Raw genomic sequence first — 14,947 nt, 5'->3', positions numbered from 1 at the left:
AGTTCTATAAACTCTTTGCCAGACTGACTGACCGGCAGAATGGATTCAAATTCGCTAAGAGGTTCGTCAAAAATGTAATGGGCTTGAAATTGCATACAATCGCTGACAGCACCTTTAAGTTGAACCTAAATTGGACTTGGGTTAGAGACAAGAGGAAGGCTGAGACGAGAGGAGGGCTATTTCACATCAGACATAGATTGTGACACATTTTCTTGGGTATTTTTCTGTTTTTATTCTTTTTATTTACTTTGGACAAAATACCATAACAGTAACAATAAATATTGTAGTGTTTTAAAAACAGCTAATATTGATCCCCATTGGGAAAAAGTCTATCCACTCACATGCTGGTTTCTGATTTCTCATTCTTCCCCTTATGACAGAAGTTTTCCTATGAGGAGCGCATGGCTCGCCGATTGCTTGGGCCCAATAATGCTGCCGGCGTTTTTGAAGTGGAAAACTCATCTTATGCACAGCAAGAGCAGGTATTATCAATTGAAAGAAATATATCCTTTCTGAGCATTGGTAAGATTCCTTCAATCTGAGTATGGCATTATAATCATATCAAAAGTGCCCAAGTCTGATAGAACATGCTCACGGTACAAGCACACATACTGTAGGCACCGACATGAATGTGGCAAATACTTTAGAAATGTTCAACTGACAATAAACAGTGAATTTTATTGAGTGGCACTAACAAATAGAAGAATCATAATCTACACCAGGGATAGGCAACTGATGGCCCTCCTCCTCACTCAGTGCGGCCTGCGGATCAATTTTCAAATGTCATTAAAAAGCTGGTTTCGTTCCATGTGTTTTTTTTTTTTACCACATTTGAACCGGATCCCTATTGTAAATATAGCTGCAAGCAGCAATGCGGGGGCCAAGCAGTGCGCTATAGCAGGAATGGCGTTGCCATGGCATGAGCAAGCACTCGCAGCAAGTTTGATTGCAATTGGATTAAGAATGGCTGAGAAATAAGCTCATTTACTTTGTTATAGTGCCCTTAGAGGCACAAATTACACCAATGTCCTTGTGCATTCTCAGAATCAGCTACCCTGGACTTCATACACCAAAGAGTTGCTGAGATGTGAGCTCAATTTGTCTATTTCAGCACCCCTAGAGGCCAAATGAGACCACTTTCCTTGCATTTCCTCACAATCAGCTACTTTGTCTCTGTATTAAGTTTGGACTTCATACATCAAAGCGTTGCTGAGATACAAGCTCACTTCCTGTGTTGCAGCGCCCCCTATAGAGGCCAAATGATGCCAATTTCCTAGGGCGTCATCATAATCAGGTAACATGTCCTTATACCAAGTTTGGACTTTGTACATCAAAGCGTTGCTGATAGACAAGCTCACTTCCTGTATTGCAGCGCCCCCTATAGAGGCCAAATGATGCCAATTTCCTAGTGCGTCCTCACAATCAGATACCAAGTCCCTGTACCAAGTTTGGACTTCATACATTAAAGCGTAGCGGAGATGTTAGCCCACTTCCTGTTAGGCGGCATCGTCGCCATGTGTGATTTGCTGTCACAGGCAAATAAACTTGAAATGAAAAAAATCAACTCCGAAGATCATCTCCGCCAAGTTCTGTGAAAATCGGATGAAATTTGTAACCGCTGAAACTTTTCGTAGAGTTTAGACTAAACCCAATATGGCGGAGGTCCAATATGGCGGAAAGTGATGGGATAGGGGTCGACGAACTCGGGATGTTCCAAGGATTAAGACACTACCTCAATTGTGAAAATCAGACAAAAGAGTCAAGGATCGTGCGCATGAACGCATGTCCAGCATTGAACTGGTGGTGGCGCTAGAGTGTTCAATGTATATGCATAAAAATTGCTGTGAGTGATGGGGACAGTGTCCTGACTAATGGTATCGAGTTTTGTTATGTTAACTCAAAGCGTCACGGAGATGTTAGTCCACTTCCTGTTTGGCGGCTTCATCACCATATTTGATTGGCTGTCACGGGCAAACCCCTACTTGTCAAATCTGACAAGTATCGTTTGTGCGGCTCGCAGAAGATCATCTCTGCCAAGTTCTGTGAAAATCGGATGAAATTTGTAACCGCTGAAACTTTTCGTAGAGTTTGGACTAAATCCAATATGGCGGAGGTCCAATATGGCGGAAAGTAACGTAATAGGAGTCATTGAACTTAGGTTAGTCCAGGGATTCCAACAGTGCCTGATTTGTAAAAATCGGATGCACCGTTCAATGGTCACATGCGTTAATGCAATCCAGTTTTGACCCATTGGTGGTGCTAGAGTGTTGGGCATAGAATTCTGTACATTTGTGAAAGTGATCATGGGACGGTGCTGAATCAACAGTGTACCAAATTTCATAACTTTAGACCCAGCGGTTCAATTTTCGGCCAGATTTTGACCTGTTGGTGGCGCTAGATGGCTGGGTTTAGAGGTCCGTAAATAAGTGTGAGTGGTCAGTGGAGTGTCCCGAAACTTTTTGCCAAAAAATCTGAACTTTTTAGCCAGGCGTTCTATGGGCTGCCATAGACTCCAAAGTCAGATAAATAATAATAATAGGAAAAGCTAGTAACTCAATGGGTGCCTTCGCAGCTTCGCTGCTTGGCCCCCAATAATAAATATAGCTGCAAGCAGCAATGAGGGGGCCAAGCAGTCAGTTCAGCAGTCCAAATTTGCCATGTAACTCAATGCGGTTGCATCAGGTATATAGCATTAAGCAGTCACAGCAAGTTCCATAACAAACAACCCAAGATTGGCTGAGTTACAAGGTAATTTCCTGTTTGGCGGCTTCGCCACCAATTTCGATTGGCTGTTATGGGCGAATGCTTTTGTCAATCATTGTAGAAAATTAAACACTGATAAGGCATGGTCTGAAGATGGTCTGTGCAAATTTTAGTGAAAATCAGATGTAATTTGAGACCTGCGAAAACTTTTTAGGGTTTTTGATTAAATCCAATATGGCGGTTAAAACAATTATGGTGATGTCAAAAGTTTGCCTGTGTTGGCCTAAGGACCTCCGACAGTATTACCAGACACCACTAGTAAGTTTTAATTCCAACCACATCAACAGCTACAGGCCAAAATGCATTTTTGCTAATTCCAGCGCCCCCTAGGGGTCAAAGGTCATCAATTTGTTTGAGCGTCCTCCGGATAGGGTAAGTAGTATATCTACTAAGATTGGTTACGATACATGAAAGGGTTGCTGAGATATGAGCTCACTTCCTGTTTGGCGGCTTCGCCACAAATTTCGATTGGCTGTCACGGGAGAACGGTTTTAGTTCCGAAGACGAAAATCGATAACTTTTGTGCGGCTTGGTCTAAAGATCATATGTACTAAGTTTCGTGAAAATCGGACAAACTATGTGAGGCGTGAAACTTTTTAAAGGTTTTTGAAAAAATCCAAAATGGCGGAAAATCCATCCTGGCGGAAATTGACGTCATAGGGTGCGTTGAACTCGGCTTGGTCCAAGGATTCCAAAGATACCTCATTTTGAACGCGCATCCAAATTTGGCCTGTTGGTGGCGCTAGAGGGTTCGACAGGGAGGCATGAAACTTGGTGAAATAAATTATTGGAGTGTCCCCAATCAGTGTGCCAAATTTCACAACTTTTGACGAGACGGTTCTATGGGCTGCCATAGACTTCCATGGTGGAATAATAATAAATATAGCTGCAAGCAGCAATGAGGGGGCCAAGCAGAATAGGCCGGAGTAGCCACGGCGACAAGATAGAACTCAGTAGACACTCGGGATCAACAGGGCTGAGTATTGCCACCGTCTCCGCCAGCCAGCCCCCCCCCCCCCCCCAACTAATCACCCCTGCCCGTCCCACCCCATCCTACCCTGCCCTGCCCTTGCACGCATGCATTAGAATTAACTGGATGGAACATGTTGTCATCAGTTTCACATCAAAAAATAAAAGATTCATAAAACACATCAGCAAATACAGATCAAAATGCAATATTGCTAATTGCAGCAGCCCTTACAGGTCAAAGGTCACCACATTTTTTGAGCGTCCTCCTAATGGGGTCATGAATCTATGTTGTAAGTTTGGTTATGATATATGGCAGGGTTGCTGAGATATGAGCTCACTTCCTGTTTGGCGGCTTCGCCGCAAATTTCAATTGGCTGTTACAGCCGAATGCTTCTGTCAATTGTTCCAGAAAGCAATGCACTGAATAAGGCATGGGCTGAAGATGGTCTCTGCCAATTTTGGTGAGGATCCGCTGAAATTTGTGACCTGCAAAAACTTGTATGTGTTTTTGATTAAATCCAATATGGCGGCCGAATCAATTACGATGACATCACAAGTTGGCTTGGGTCGGCCTAAAGACCTCAAACAGTATTACCAGACACCACTAGTGCATTTTAATTCTAAGCACAACAGCAGCTACAGGCAAAAAGGCATGTTTCTTAATTACAGTGCCCCCTTGAGGTCAAAGGTCACCAGATTTTTTGAGCGTCCCCCTGATTGGGTCCTGAGTCCATGTAGTAAGTTTGGTTATGATGGATGAATGGGTTGCTGAGAGATGAGTTCACTTCCTGTTTGGCGGCTTCGCCGCAAACTTCGATTGGCTGTTACGCGCGAAAGGTTTTAGTTCCGAAGACAAAAAGCAATACATTAATGAGTCATGGTCTGTAGATGATATCTCTGAAGTTTGGTGTCGATCGGACAAAATTTGTGACCTGTGAAGACTTAAGTGTTTTTCATGAAATCCAATATGGCGGAAAATCCATCATGGCGGAAAACGACGTCATAGCATGGTCCAAGCATTCCAACGATACCTTATTTTTGACAATCGGCCATACGGGTCAAAAGTTACGTGCGTGAACGCATGTGCAACTTTGGCCTGTTGGTGGTGCTAGAGCGCTTGAGGTGCTATCATTAAACTTGGTGACATTAATCATGGGACTGTCCCTAATCAGTGTGCCAAATTTCACAACTTTTCACCAGACGGTTCTATGGGCTGCCATTGACTTCAATGGCGGAATAATAATAAGAAGAAGAAGAACAAATAGAAACACAATGGGTGCCTTCGCAGCTTCGCTGCTTGGCCCCCAATAATAGGGAAGAAAACGTAGAAACACAATGGGTGCCTTCGCAGCTTTGCTGCTTGGCCCCCAATAAGAAAACTAACAAACACTACAGGTTGCCTCGCAGCTTCGCTGCTTGGCCCCCAACAATGGTTGCCTTCGCAGCTTCGCTGCTAGGCCCCCAATGATGCGGTCCACTGACAGGGGCGCTTCCAATATATAAAATCCAGCGGAGTCAAGCCTTTTTTTCACTACAGCCAGCGAGGAAGAGATACAGAGAGCTATTAGCAGTTTATAAAGAAAAGATGGGAAACTGATCTTATCACAGAATTCAAAGTCAATGTATGTGTTTAGTAGGCTATGCGGGAGTGGGAGCCCTGGTAAAGATACACTAACAATAGAGCCTTTTTACCAGAGCCACTATTACCCATTATAGTGTAAAAAAGGTTTACTGTGAATGTGTAATTTTTTTATTTATGTTAAAAGTTGATTAATGAATAGAATCAATATTAAAATGCATTAGAGTATAGAAAATATTTAATTAATGCATGTTGGTTTTATAAACATTACAGACAGTACAGTGTTTTGCTGCTATATAAGAAAGCCTCAAAAATGCAGGTGACCAGAAAGTATGTTTGATAAGTTTTAAAATGACTGATCTGAAAAACTGAACTGGTGCTTTAAGCAGAGACTTTCTAATGAGGAGACAGCACTCAAAAAACCCTCAAAAAAATGCATGGGGTTAGTTTGTAACGGCAAAATGGCAGTTGTCTACACCTATCCCACCCCTTCCGCGGCAAAACGTCGACATGTGAATACGTTGAGCCAATCATGTGGTGTGTTGTGAATACATTGATCCAATAATATGGTGTGTTGTGAAGACATCGTGCCAAACATTGAAACGTGATTTCCCTGCTGGAGCGTGAAGCCTTGCGCACGCGCATTTCTGCCGAAATACATGCCTGATAAGTGCCCAAAAAGCGTTGCAATATGGCTGCCGAGTGGAGGAACTTGCCTAAAAGAACTTTAAGGTGCTACCTGAGAAAGTAAGGGGATGGAGCTATGGCAGAAGCAGTCGGTCCGGGGTCTTCCTACTCGACAAGCAGATCTTCGCACACCAGATCTTCAGAATCCCCATTTGCCATATCAGTTTCAAATTTACCATCCGCCATCGTCGTTACTTATCAGCTTTCTCTGCAGGACAAGAGCCTAGCCTAAGGGTGCATTCAGAGCACCTCGGAATGACAAGGACCGCCCCCATGGCTACTTTGTTTTTCCGACAGCAAGTGTTCAAGTGCTTTGCCATCGAATGTGTGACAAACACGGATGCCACCACAAAGGTTAAAACATACTCACTAATCCTAAACAAACAACTGTATTTGCTTAAAATATAGTGTAAGATGCTTGTGAAAGAAAGATATGCAGCTTTTCAAGTGATAAAAAGGGCAAATTCCCAAGTTCACATTAAAAATGTTGGACATGAAAGGCCACATGGACTACAAACGAACTACAACGTGACGACAAAAGTGATGACGAGCCCCTAACTGGGCAACTCTGTTAGCAAAATCTAGCCCGTTTCCAACCTCTGACTCACACATTAAGTGACGTGAATGACGCGGAATGATGATGTTTTCACTCGGAGAAAGGTTTTTCCGAAGCCCATGAACGCTAGGTAAGCCTAGCTCAGCTTCCAAAGAAAGATGGCGGACACTATTAATAAATTCTGGGAGTGAGGTCACACCCATAGACTGGTCACATGGGCAGGTTGAAAATATGTGGAACTAACAATGTAGTCTCTAGCCTCTGGTCAAAAAATCCTCAGATGATTCAAAATGACTATTTTTACGTTATCGGAGGTATTTTTCTAAACAAAAAATACAGACAAAATATCATTGAATTATTTGAATTGAAATTGAATTGAATTGAGTCTCAGGGGGACATGAGGGAGGGAAGCACGGTCATTCGAAAATACTACCGGGTTTCTACTGATACAAAGCTTAATGCTAATTGGTGATGTATCCCTTTAAATGGCTGTGAATGGACACTGAAGAGTAGTGTGGAGTGTTTGGGAATTAGTTTAGGAAAGTTTCTCAAAGCCCCACATCCAACCCGAGAAGACAGCATTTCCTGACTGAAAAAGGATTTATGATATCAGCACAATTTCCTTTGGATTTAATGGAGACAGAGCCTGCCTTACCAATGACACCAGTAAGCAGTATTGGAGCCATTATCTGCAAGTGGAAGGGACATTACTGCATCATCAACCGGCCATGCACAGGATCTCTTCGCAAGATTTCTGACCAGGAAGTCAGAAGGATAGTCAGAAGAGTAGCCCAAGAGCCAAGGACCACTCGGAGAAAGCTCCAGAAAGACTTGGAGGCAGCAGGTACAATTGTTACAGAGAAAATCATAGGTAATGCACTCCACCGTCATGGCATCTATGCACGCTCACCCCGCATGACTATTACTGAAGAAAAACATGTCTCAACTCGTTCTGGTGAAGAGCAAAATTTAACTTTTTGGATGTCATGCTATACACCAGATATGGAGGATAAATGGCACTGTGCATCACCCTAAAAATACCATACCAACAGTGAGGTTTGGAGGTAGAGGCATCATGGTGTGGGGTTGTTTTTCATCTCATGGTACTGGCAGACTTGGAACTATACTCTCATTCCAGCGTAATAATCAAGGAACACCATGGGCGCAGCAGCACAATATCATGCAGCACCTGAAAATAGTCCCCGTAGGCTAACTTCCAGCAACAAGGTTGAGCTGCAGCAGACAAATTGGTTAGTGACTGGATTATTACGCCTGAATGAGCATACAGTAGTTCCATGTCAAATCAGCCTAGAAAATCGTCACATTTCATATTCCGTTGGTCTTATTACACTTTCTAACTTTAGAGGAGACAAATTTGAAATAGGAAAATTATCGGAAATCTTGATGCTAGCAGGCGAGATGCTAATGGTCTAATCTGATTCAATGATCTATGCTAGGCTGGAGCTAAAAGTGGTCCTGCATAGGCGAAACTATGAATTTTAATACCCTTCCACATAAACAATAAATGTGTCATTCACCATGCATTGCTTGAAATGTTTTACATTTCACAGGTCATTGAATACCATGGTAATGATGATATTCACATGCCCATAATACATATTTGGCATAGCGCCACCAACTGGCAACAGAAAGAATGGCAATTACACTGATATCACATGATCATTTTTAACTACTCTTCTTAGACGGTTTGTCAAATTCATGTGAAATTTGGCAAACATGATGCCAAGATGTCGCTGATGTTAAATTGTGAAGGGATTTTTTATATGTTGTAATATGTTATGACTTTAATATCTCGCCACATAAACAGGAAATGTCACAGTGCATTGAATGAACGGTCTGAAACTTCTCAGGTTAATAGATATTATGATTATGATGATATCCAGACACCCAATAGCGCCACCACCTGGCCAAGCAGGAAATGTGCCAGAAGTGGGCAATGCCTTAACTGATTGATCTGAACCTTTATAAAATATTGGATATCATTATTGTGATGATATTCACATGTGTAATAAGTATATATATATATAAGTAAGTATAAGTATATATACTCTTTTGATCCCGTGAGGGAAATTTGGTCTCTGCATTTATCCCAATCCATGAATTAGTGAAACACACTCAGCACACAGTGAGGTGAAGCACACACTAATCCCGGCTCAGTGAGCTTCCTGCAACAACAGCGGCGCTCGGGCAGTAAGGGGTTAGGTGCCTTGCTCAAGGGCACTTAAGCCGTGCCTACTGGTCGGGGTTCCAACCGGCAACCCTCCAGTTTTAAGTCCGAAGTGCTAACCAGTAGGCCACGGCTGCCCCCGTGATGATATTCACATGTGTAATTCACATGCCTAGCAAAGCGTCACCATCTGGCCAAGCAGGAAATGTGCCAAAAACGTTCATAGTCAGGGCCGAAATGTGAGAAATAGCCCTGGAAAAAATGTGGTAGGCATTTTTGAGGAAAAGTACTTCATGGGTTATTTCAATATGAGTTTTAGGTGCTGAATCCATTTCTGCTGTATAACAAGATGTAAAAGCCACTGTTTAGTTCTAAATAATAAAAACAAAAATGGCTGCCCAAAGCTCTAAGTCAAGAAAGAAACAAGTAAAAATTGGATGGTATTAAGGATTTGGATGCTGGGGCATGAAAGGGGCATAGAGACTCCTGCTGGCATTCTTTGATGCTGCCATATTCTGCCACAATAAAGTATCTGCTGTAAAACACCCTCAGTCTGTCTTGGCGTGCATGTGGGGTCACATCTTGTGAGTGAACTCCAGAAAGGCCAGGTGTGGATACTCATGCTTCGTGAAGCAAGGCCCGAAGAAGCAGCTATCCATCCTGGTGTCGTCCACAGGCAGTGGTGCTTTACTACACTTCTGATTTGAATCCGCAGATTTTAATTCCAAACCATATTTTTAAAGGTTGTTTCCCTAAAATATGTTTTCCTCACATTCTGAAAACACTTTAGTAGCACTTACCTACATCAAACTCTCCAGATTTATTCCTATCTATATCAGAGACTTTCTAATGAGGAGACACACTGGAGATACACTGACAGCTGTTTTCTATTATGACACATCACCCTGAAATATAGAAAGGGGTCTATTAGAGCGAATGTCGGATGTCGTTCCACTTGCCGTATGTGTTGCCCCATTTACTTCAATAGATTCTATTCAATTTTGCCGGTCGCCTGCCATAAATCACCGTTGTGTGGGCCTTTAATGAATGATGAAAAGTGGTATCCAAAATTATCCTAGTAAAATGATTGTATCTAATGTCAACAAAATGAAACATTCATTTTGAAGTTGTCTTCATCCAGTGTTCAGATTTCAGTTTTTGGAAATGTATGCAAATTAGTGCATATATACATAGAGAATACATAACATTTAAGAAAACTTGCAATACAAAAGTTACTTGTGTTAATGTAAGTAACAAACTAGGAAAGTTTCATTAGTAAAAAATGTTGACCAATACACATATTGTTTCAATAACAATTGTGAATAACTGAGACCCTTATCTCAATGTTATACAGTGGATTCATATTCAGAAGACATTGAACTTTCAAAAAATCATGTATGATAAACTTTTCCTCAAAAATGCCTACAGGGTTACAGAATTTTTCATTTATGGCCCGGACTATCAATGCTTTGACTGATTGATCTGAAATTTTACAAAATGTTAGATATTATGATGATGATGATATTCATATGTCCCTTTTAACATTGGCAAGAGAAGGAATGTGTTTTTTTTCACCTCTGTTGGATATCACTATCAGATTCATCAGATTAATCAGATTAGGTGTATATGACATCCAAACACCCAGTATGCCTGTCTAGCGTTGCACCACCGGCCAAAGTCAGAAAAGTTTTTTTTTGGAATTTACATGTATTAACAAAATATTAGTTAATATAAATCTGATGATATCCACATGCCCAAACTGCCAACTTAGTCTAGCACCACCACCTGACCAAACAAGAAGTGTGCCAGACATTGAGAACGCATTGGTTGGAAATTTTCAAAAAACATTGGGTAAATTATTATTATGATCATATTCACATGCCTAATTAATCTGTGTCGTATAGTGCCACCAACTGGCAATAGAAGGATTTTGTAACGCTTTAGAATAACGTGCTTATTAGGTATTAACAGTGCATAATAAGCAGTTAACAATTCATTATTAACAGTTAGTTAACTGTTGTTATCCTTTAATAACATTAACTAACTGTTAACATCCAGCTTGTAAGTGTTAATAAGCAGCGCATATTTGTTAACAGTTGTAAGTGTTAACAAGCAGCTTGTTAATGCTTGTTAATGGTGTAGAAGACAAAGAGATGGATAACTAATACGCTTATAAGTCCTTTCTTACCTATTTGTAGTAAATTTTGCAGCCCCCCAATCTAAAGCGAGGACCATGTAGCCTATAGCTCCTCAAGCCCGACCGGTAACACTCCAAAATAAGGTGCCATAATAAATAGCAAACTAGTCATTACCTAACCCTTTGTTAATATTTGTTAATTGTTACTAAAATATCTATTTGGCACAAGTTAATAGTTTTTTCATCATTAATTAAATATTAGTTGTTTACATAAAATCTGTATGTTAATGTTTTAACATATAGAAAACAATCTATTAACTAATATTGTATTGTACAAACTATATGTTAATATAAAAGTTAATGACATATTATTATTTAACTAATTGTTATTAAACTGTTTTTCTGCCTATCCCAATATGAACCTTTCCCCATAGGACCCTTACAATAAAGTTGGTTTAGCCAAAGTCCTTTTAGGCAAGTCCCTCCACTCGGTGGCCATATTGCAACGCTTTTTGGGCACTTGTCGGGCATCTATTTTAGGCAGAAATGCGCGTGCACAAGGCTTCACGACACCCATCTTGCTCCAGTGGCGAGATCACAACACATGATTGGCACGATGTCTTCACAACACACCAAATGATTGGCTCAATGTATTCACATGTCGACTTTTTGCCGCGGAAGGGATGTGATGAGTGTAGACAACTGCCATATTGGCATTACAAACTAACCTTAAGGCATTTCTATGGAGGATTTTTTGAGTGATGTCTCTCCTTATTAGAAAGTCTCTGGTTAAGCTTAATTAATATATTAGTAATATATAGCTATAAGCGTGGGGCCCCTTATAATAAAGTTGGTTAAGCTTAATTAATATATTAGTAATATATAACTATCAGTCTGGGGGACCCTTATAGTAAAGTTGGCTAAGCTTAATTAATATATTAGTAATATATAGCTATCAGCGTAGGGCCCCTTATAATAAAGTTGGTTAAGCTTAATTAGTAATATATAACTATTAGTCAGACGGTGAAGGGACTTCACATAATGCTAAGCTAACTGTACATTCATTACCTGCTAGACTGAATAGCACTTTCCATGCACACTAAACTACACTGAATACATTGAAAGTTGCTAGCAGAGATTACAGCTAGTCACGTAAGACTGTATGAACTTGGGGTCATAATGAAAACATTAATAAACTTTCTCTAAGTTGCTAGAATTGCACCCAAATCCTAACAATACGTGGAAAGTAATATAATACAGGTGATATGTTGGAAGTTTTTACAGTTACAAAATTAAAGCAAAGTGGGGAGTGCTTTATACAGTCGACCTACCCAATGCAAAGCATACCGCTTCTACTACTCGGGTACTATGGCAACAACACAAGGACAAAATGTAGCAGAGCTGCAATACACCGTTTCTGCAAAGGGGGCAAAACACCAATCTCAATAAAGCTGCTTAATTATGGCGAAAATCTACTCTGGAAATCCCGAGTTCTCGCGAGAGCACAATGGAATTGTCTCTGCGAGACACTCTGGCAGTGAGCAATGATGCAGGTTACTTTTACCCCTTGCATCCCAGGGAAATCGGTGTATCTGATATAGGCGGGCCAGAGGCGAGCTAAACTGATGAAGACAGCGCTGCAACGTTGGAATCATTACTGTCCGGAATCATTCAGAGTAAACATTGGTCTAGTGTTATACAATTGCGTGCAGTGAGATTTTCAAATGCATGCTTGGTGCCGCCCCTCGAGTTGGGCCATTACATTGTTTGTGGCCAGACCCTTAATCTTTCTAGATAGGGTCTGGATTTTCCAGGCTAGCGAAAATCACATACAAACACTAAACTGCATTTCTAACTCTGTTACACCCACCTCCCCTGAATTTCGCCAAATTCGAGCAGCAACCAAACAGTACTTCCAAAGGCAAAAAGTACACTACTGTCAAACACTAGACAGAGGATCACCAATTAAAGGACAGCCAACCACAAAGGTCCAATAAGGATGAAGTGGAAGAAGAGGTGCGCAAACTCTCCAACCAACCACTGGCAGTAGGGTGCCTTATACACCCCACAAGACCCATTTACACTGTGTACTAAAGCCACTAGGAAAAGAGAAGAAAACAAAACAAAAACAGAACAACTCTCCATAAAGCTAATCAGAAAAGCTTGGATCACATAACCATGTTACCAAATGTGTGTATGACCTCAACTCTAACTATGTCTAATCATGAAAATCCTGAAACACTCACCTGCAGATAGCCTGCATAGACGGATGTGTGTGAACAATATCCGTGCCTTGACATAGTTTGAATCAGTCTGTCAACTGTCTTGAGAATCTGACCAAATCTAGACCTCACCTGTGTGGATGTATTTTCAGACTGTGAGACATAAGCTACTGTGTCAACATTGTTCATGTCATTAGCTTTGTCTGTCTGTGTATATTACTAATCTGTGTAGATATAATATTAGAATCTGTCTGTATAAATTACTATATTACTAATATATTAATTAAGCTTAACCAACTTTATTGTAATGGTCCTATGAGGAGTGGTTTATATTGGGATAGGCAGAAGCACAGTTTAATAACAATAGTTAAATAATATGTCATTAACTTTTATATTAACATATATTTTGTAAATAAACATTGTACATTTAACTGATGTAAGAAATAGCTGTTAATTAGTGCCAAAAAGACATTTAGTTAACCATTAACAAATATTAAAACAATATTAGTTAATAGATTGTTTTCTATATGTTCAACAATGAACATACAGATTTTATGCAAACAACTGATATTTAATTAATGATTAAAAAAATATTAACTTGAGATACATATTTTAGTAACAATTAACAAATATTAACAAAGGGCTAGGTAATGACTAGTTTGCTATTTATTATGGCACCTTGTTATAAAGTGTTACCCTATTTTTTTTTCTCTCGATGTTAAATGTGATGACTTTCGATGAAAATCCTGTAGATGGGGCTTGCAAATCGAACAGAAATCGTCTAGTATTGTCTTAATTTTTTATGACATATATCCTCTTTTTGCCAATCTACTGTTTTGGTCTACTTTTCTACCTCGTGCACGACCAGAGATGAAGCTGACCTAAACCGCGCTTGAATAAACGAGGCCAAGATGCCGCTAACTTTAGTTAATGGAACGGCTTCAGCCCCAAGTGAAAGTCTACGCTAGTTCAAGCCAGGCTATTTCTGTTAAGTGCCGCCTTTATTAGTGAGGTTGAGGGAATACCCTCTAGGTTGCCTGAACCCATGACAACTAAACCCGAGCTGTCGGTTTCAAAACACTGGTTACGAATTAGTTCAATCAACCCTGTATTGGTTAACCTAGAGTCGTGCGCGTTCATGGCGAACTTATAAAGACATCATCTATTAAGAGTCGAAACCATGAGTGAAAATAGCGGAACGAAGAGCACCATATTTTTCAAAGGCAGAGCAGCAAGTTCTCCTCAAGGCTTACGAGGAGAGAACTGTAATAAAAAAAAAAAATAGTGTCTGCTAAGGAACGAGACCTTGCTTGGCTTAAATGTGTAAGTTTAGGATAGGCTATTAATGTCAAAAGCACAATATATTAAATAATTCAGTGGGCATCACATATTAACTGCTTTGTATGATGCTTTCTTAGACTATAGTGTCGTAAAAATTAAGTATTACTTACATTAATACACAGGATTAGATGTTATAATCCTTTGTGCCAAAATCCAAGGTAAAAACACAATCAGAAGCCCCTACTCAAATTAACTTTAAAAGGCACACTAACCACAAATCTGCCAACCAATGGTCACAAACACAAGACAAATGGCCCATAACAGCAGTATAAAGTATGCGGCATGTCATTGGGGTTATCATGTGGGCACCCTCATTCACCGATGTTTTGTTAAGTTAGGCCTACGACACCTCATGAAGGCTTAACAGTGAAATCAGCGTCCTGGAGATACTCCCCTCCATGCTGCCACCATATTACCACATTGAAATATCCAATACCCAAAATACTTTTAACCAGCCTAGGCATGGTCTAGGTTGGCTAGGTTGGTCTGTCCCGTTGATGCGGAC

General features: G+C 40.5%; 1 protein-coding gene across 5 annotated transcripts in view; it reads left to right on the top strand.

The window, feature by feature from the left end:
- The window catches only part of myot (myotilin), a 208,189-nt gene that overhangs the window by 128,657 nt on the left and 64,585 nt on the right, over nucleotides 1–14,947 (top strand). For 4 of the 5 annotated variants that reach the window (XM_042074328.1, XM_042074326.1, XM_042074327.1 and 1 more), the window contains exon 11: nucleotides 381–482. The exons of the other annotated variant lie outside the window; for it this stretch is intronic. In XM_042074328.1, coding sequence (XP_041930262.1) covers nucleotides 381–482 — 102 coding nt within the window. The remainder of the gene's footprint in view (nucleotides 1–380; nucleotides 483–14,947) is intronic. 5 annotated transcript variants of the gene reach the window in all.

Source organism: Alosa sapidissima, chromosome 20, assembly GCF_018492685.1.
Source record: "Alosa sapidissima isolate fAloSap1 chromosome 20, fAloSap1.pri, whole genome shotgun sequence".
NCBI classification, from domain to species: Eukaryota; Metazoa; Chordata; class Actinopteri; order Clupeiformes; family Clupeidae; genus Alosa; species Alosa sapidissima.
Note: the sequence above shows the minus strand (reverse complement) of the source record. Positions and strands in the feature narration are given on the sequence as shown.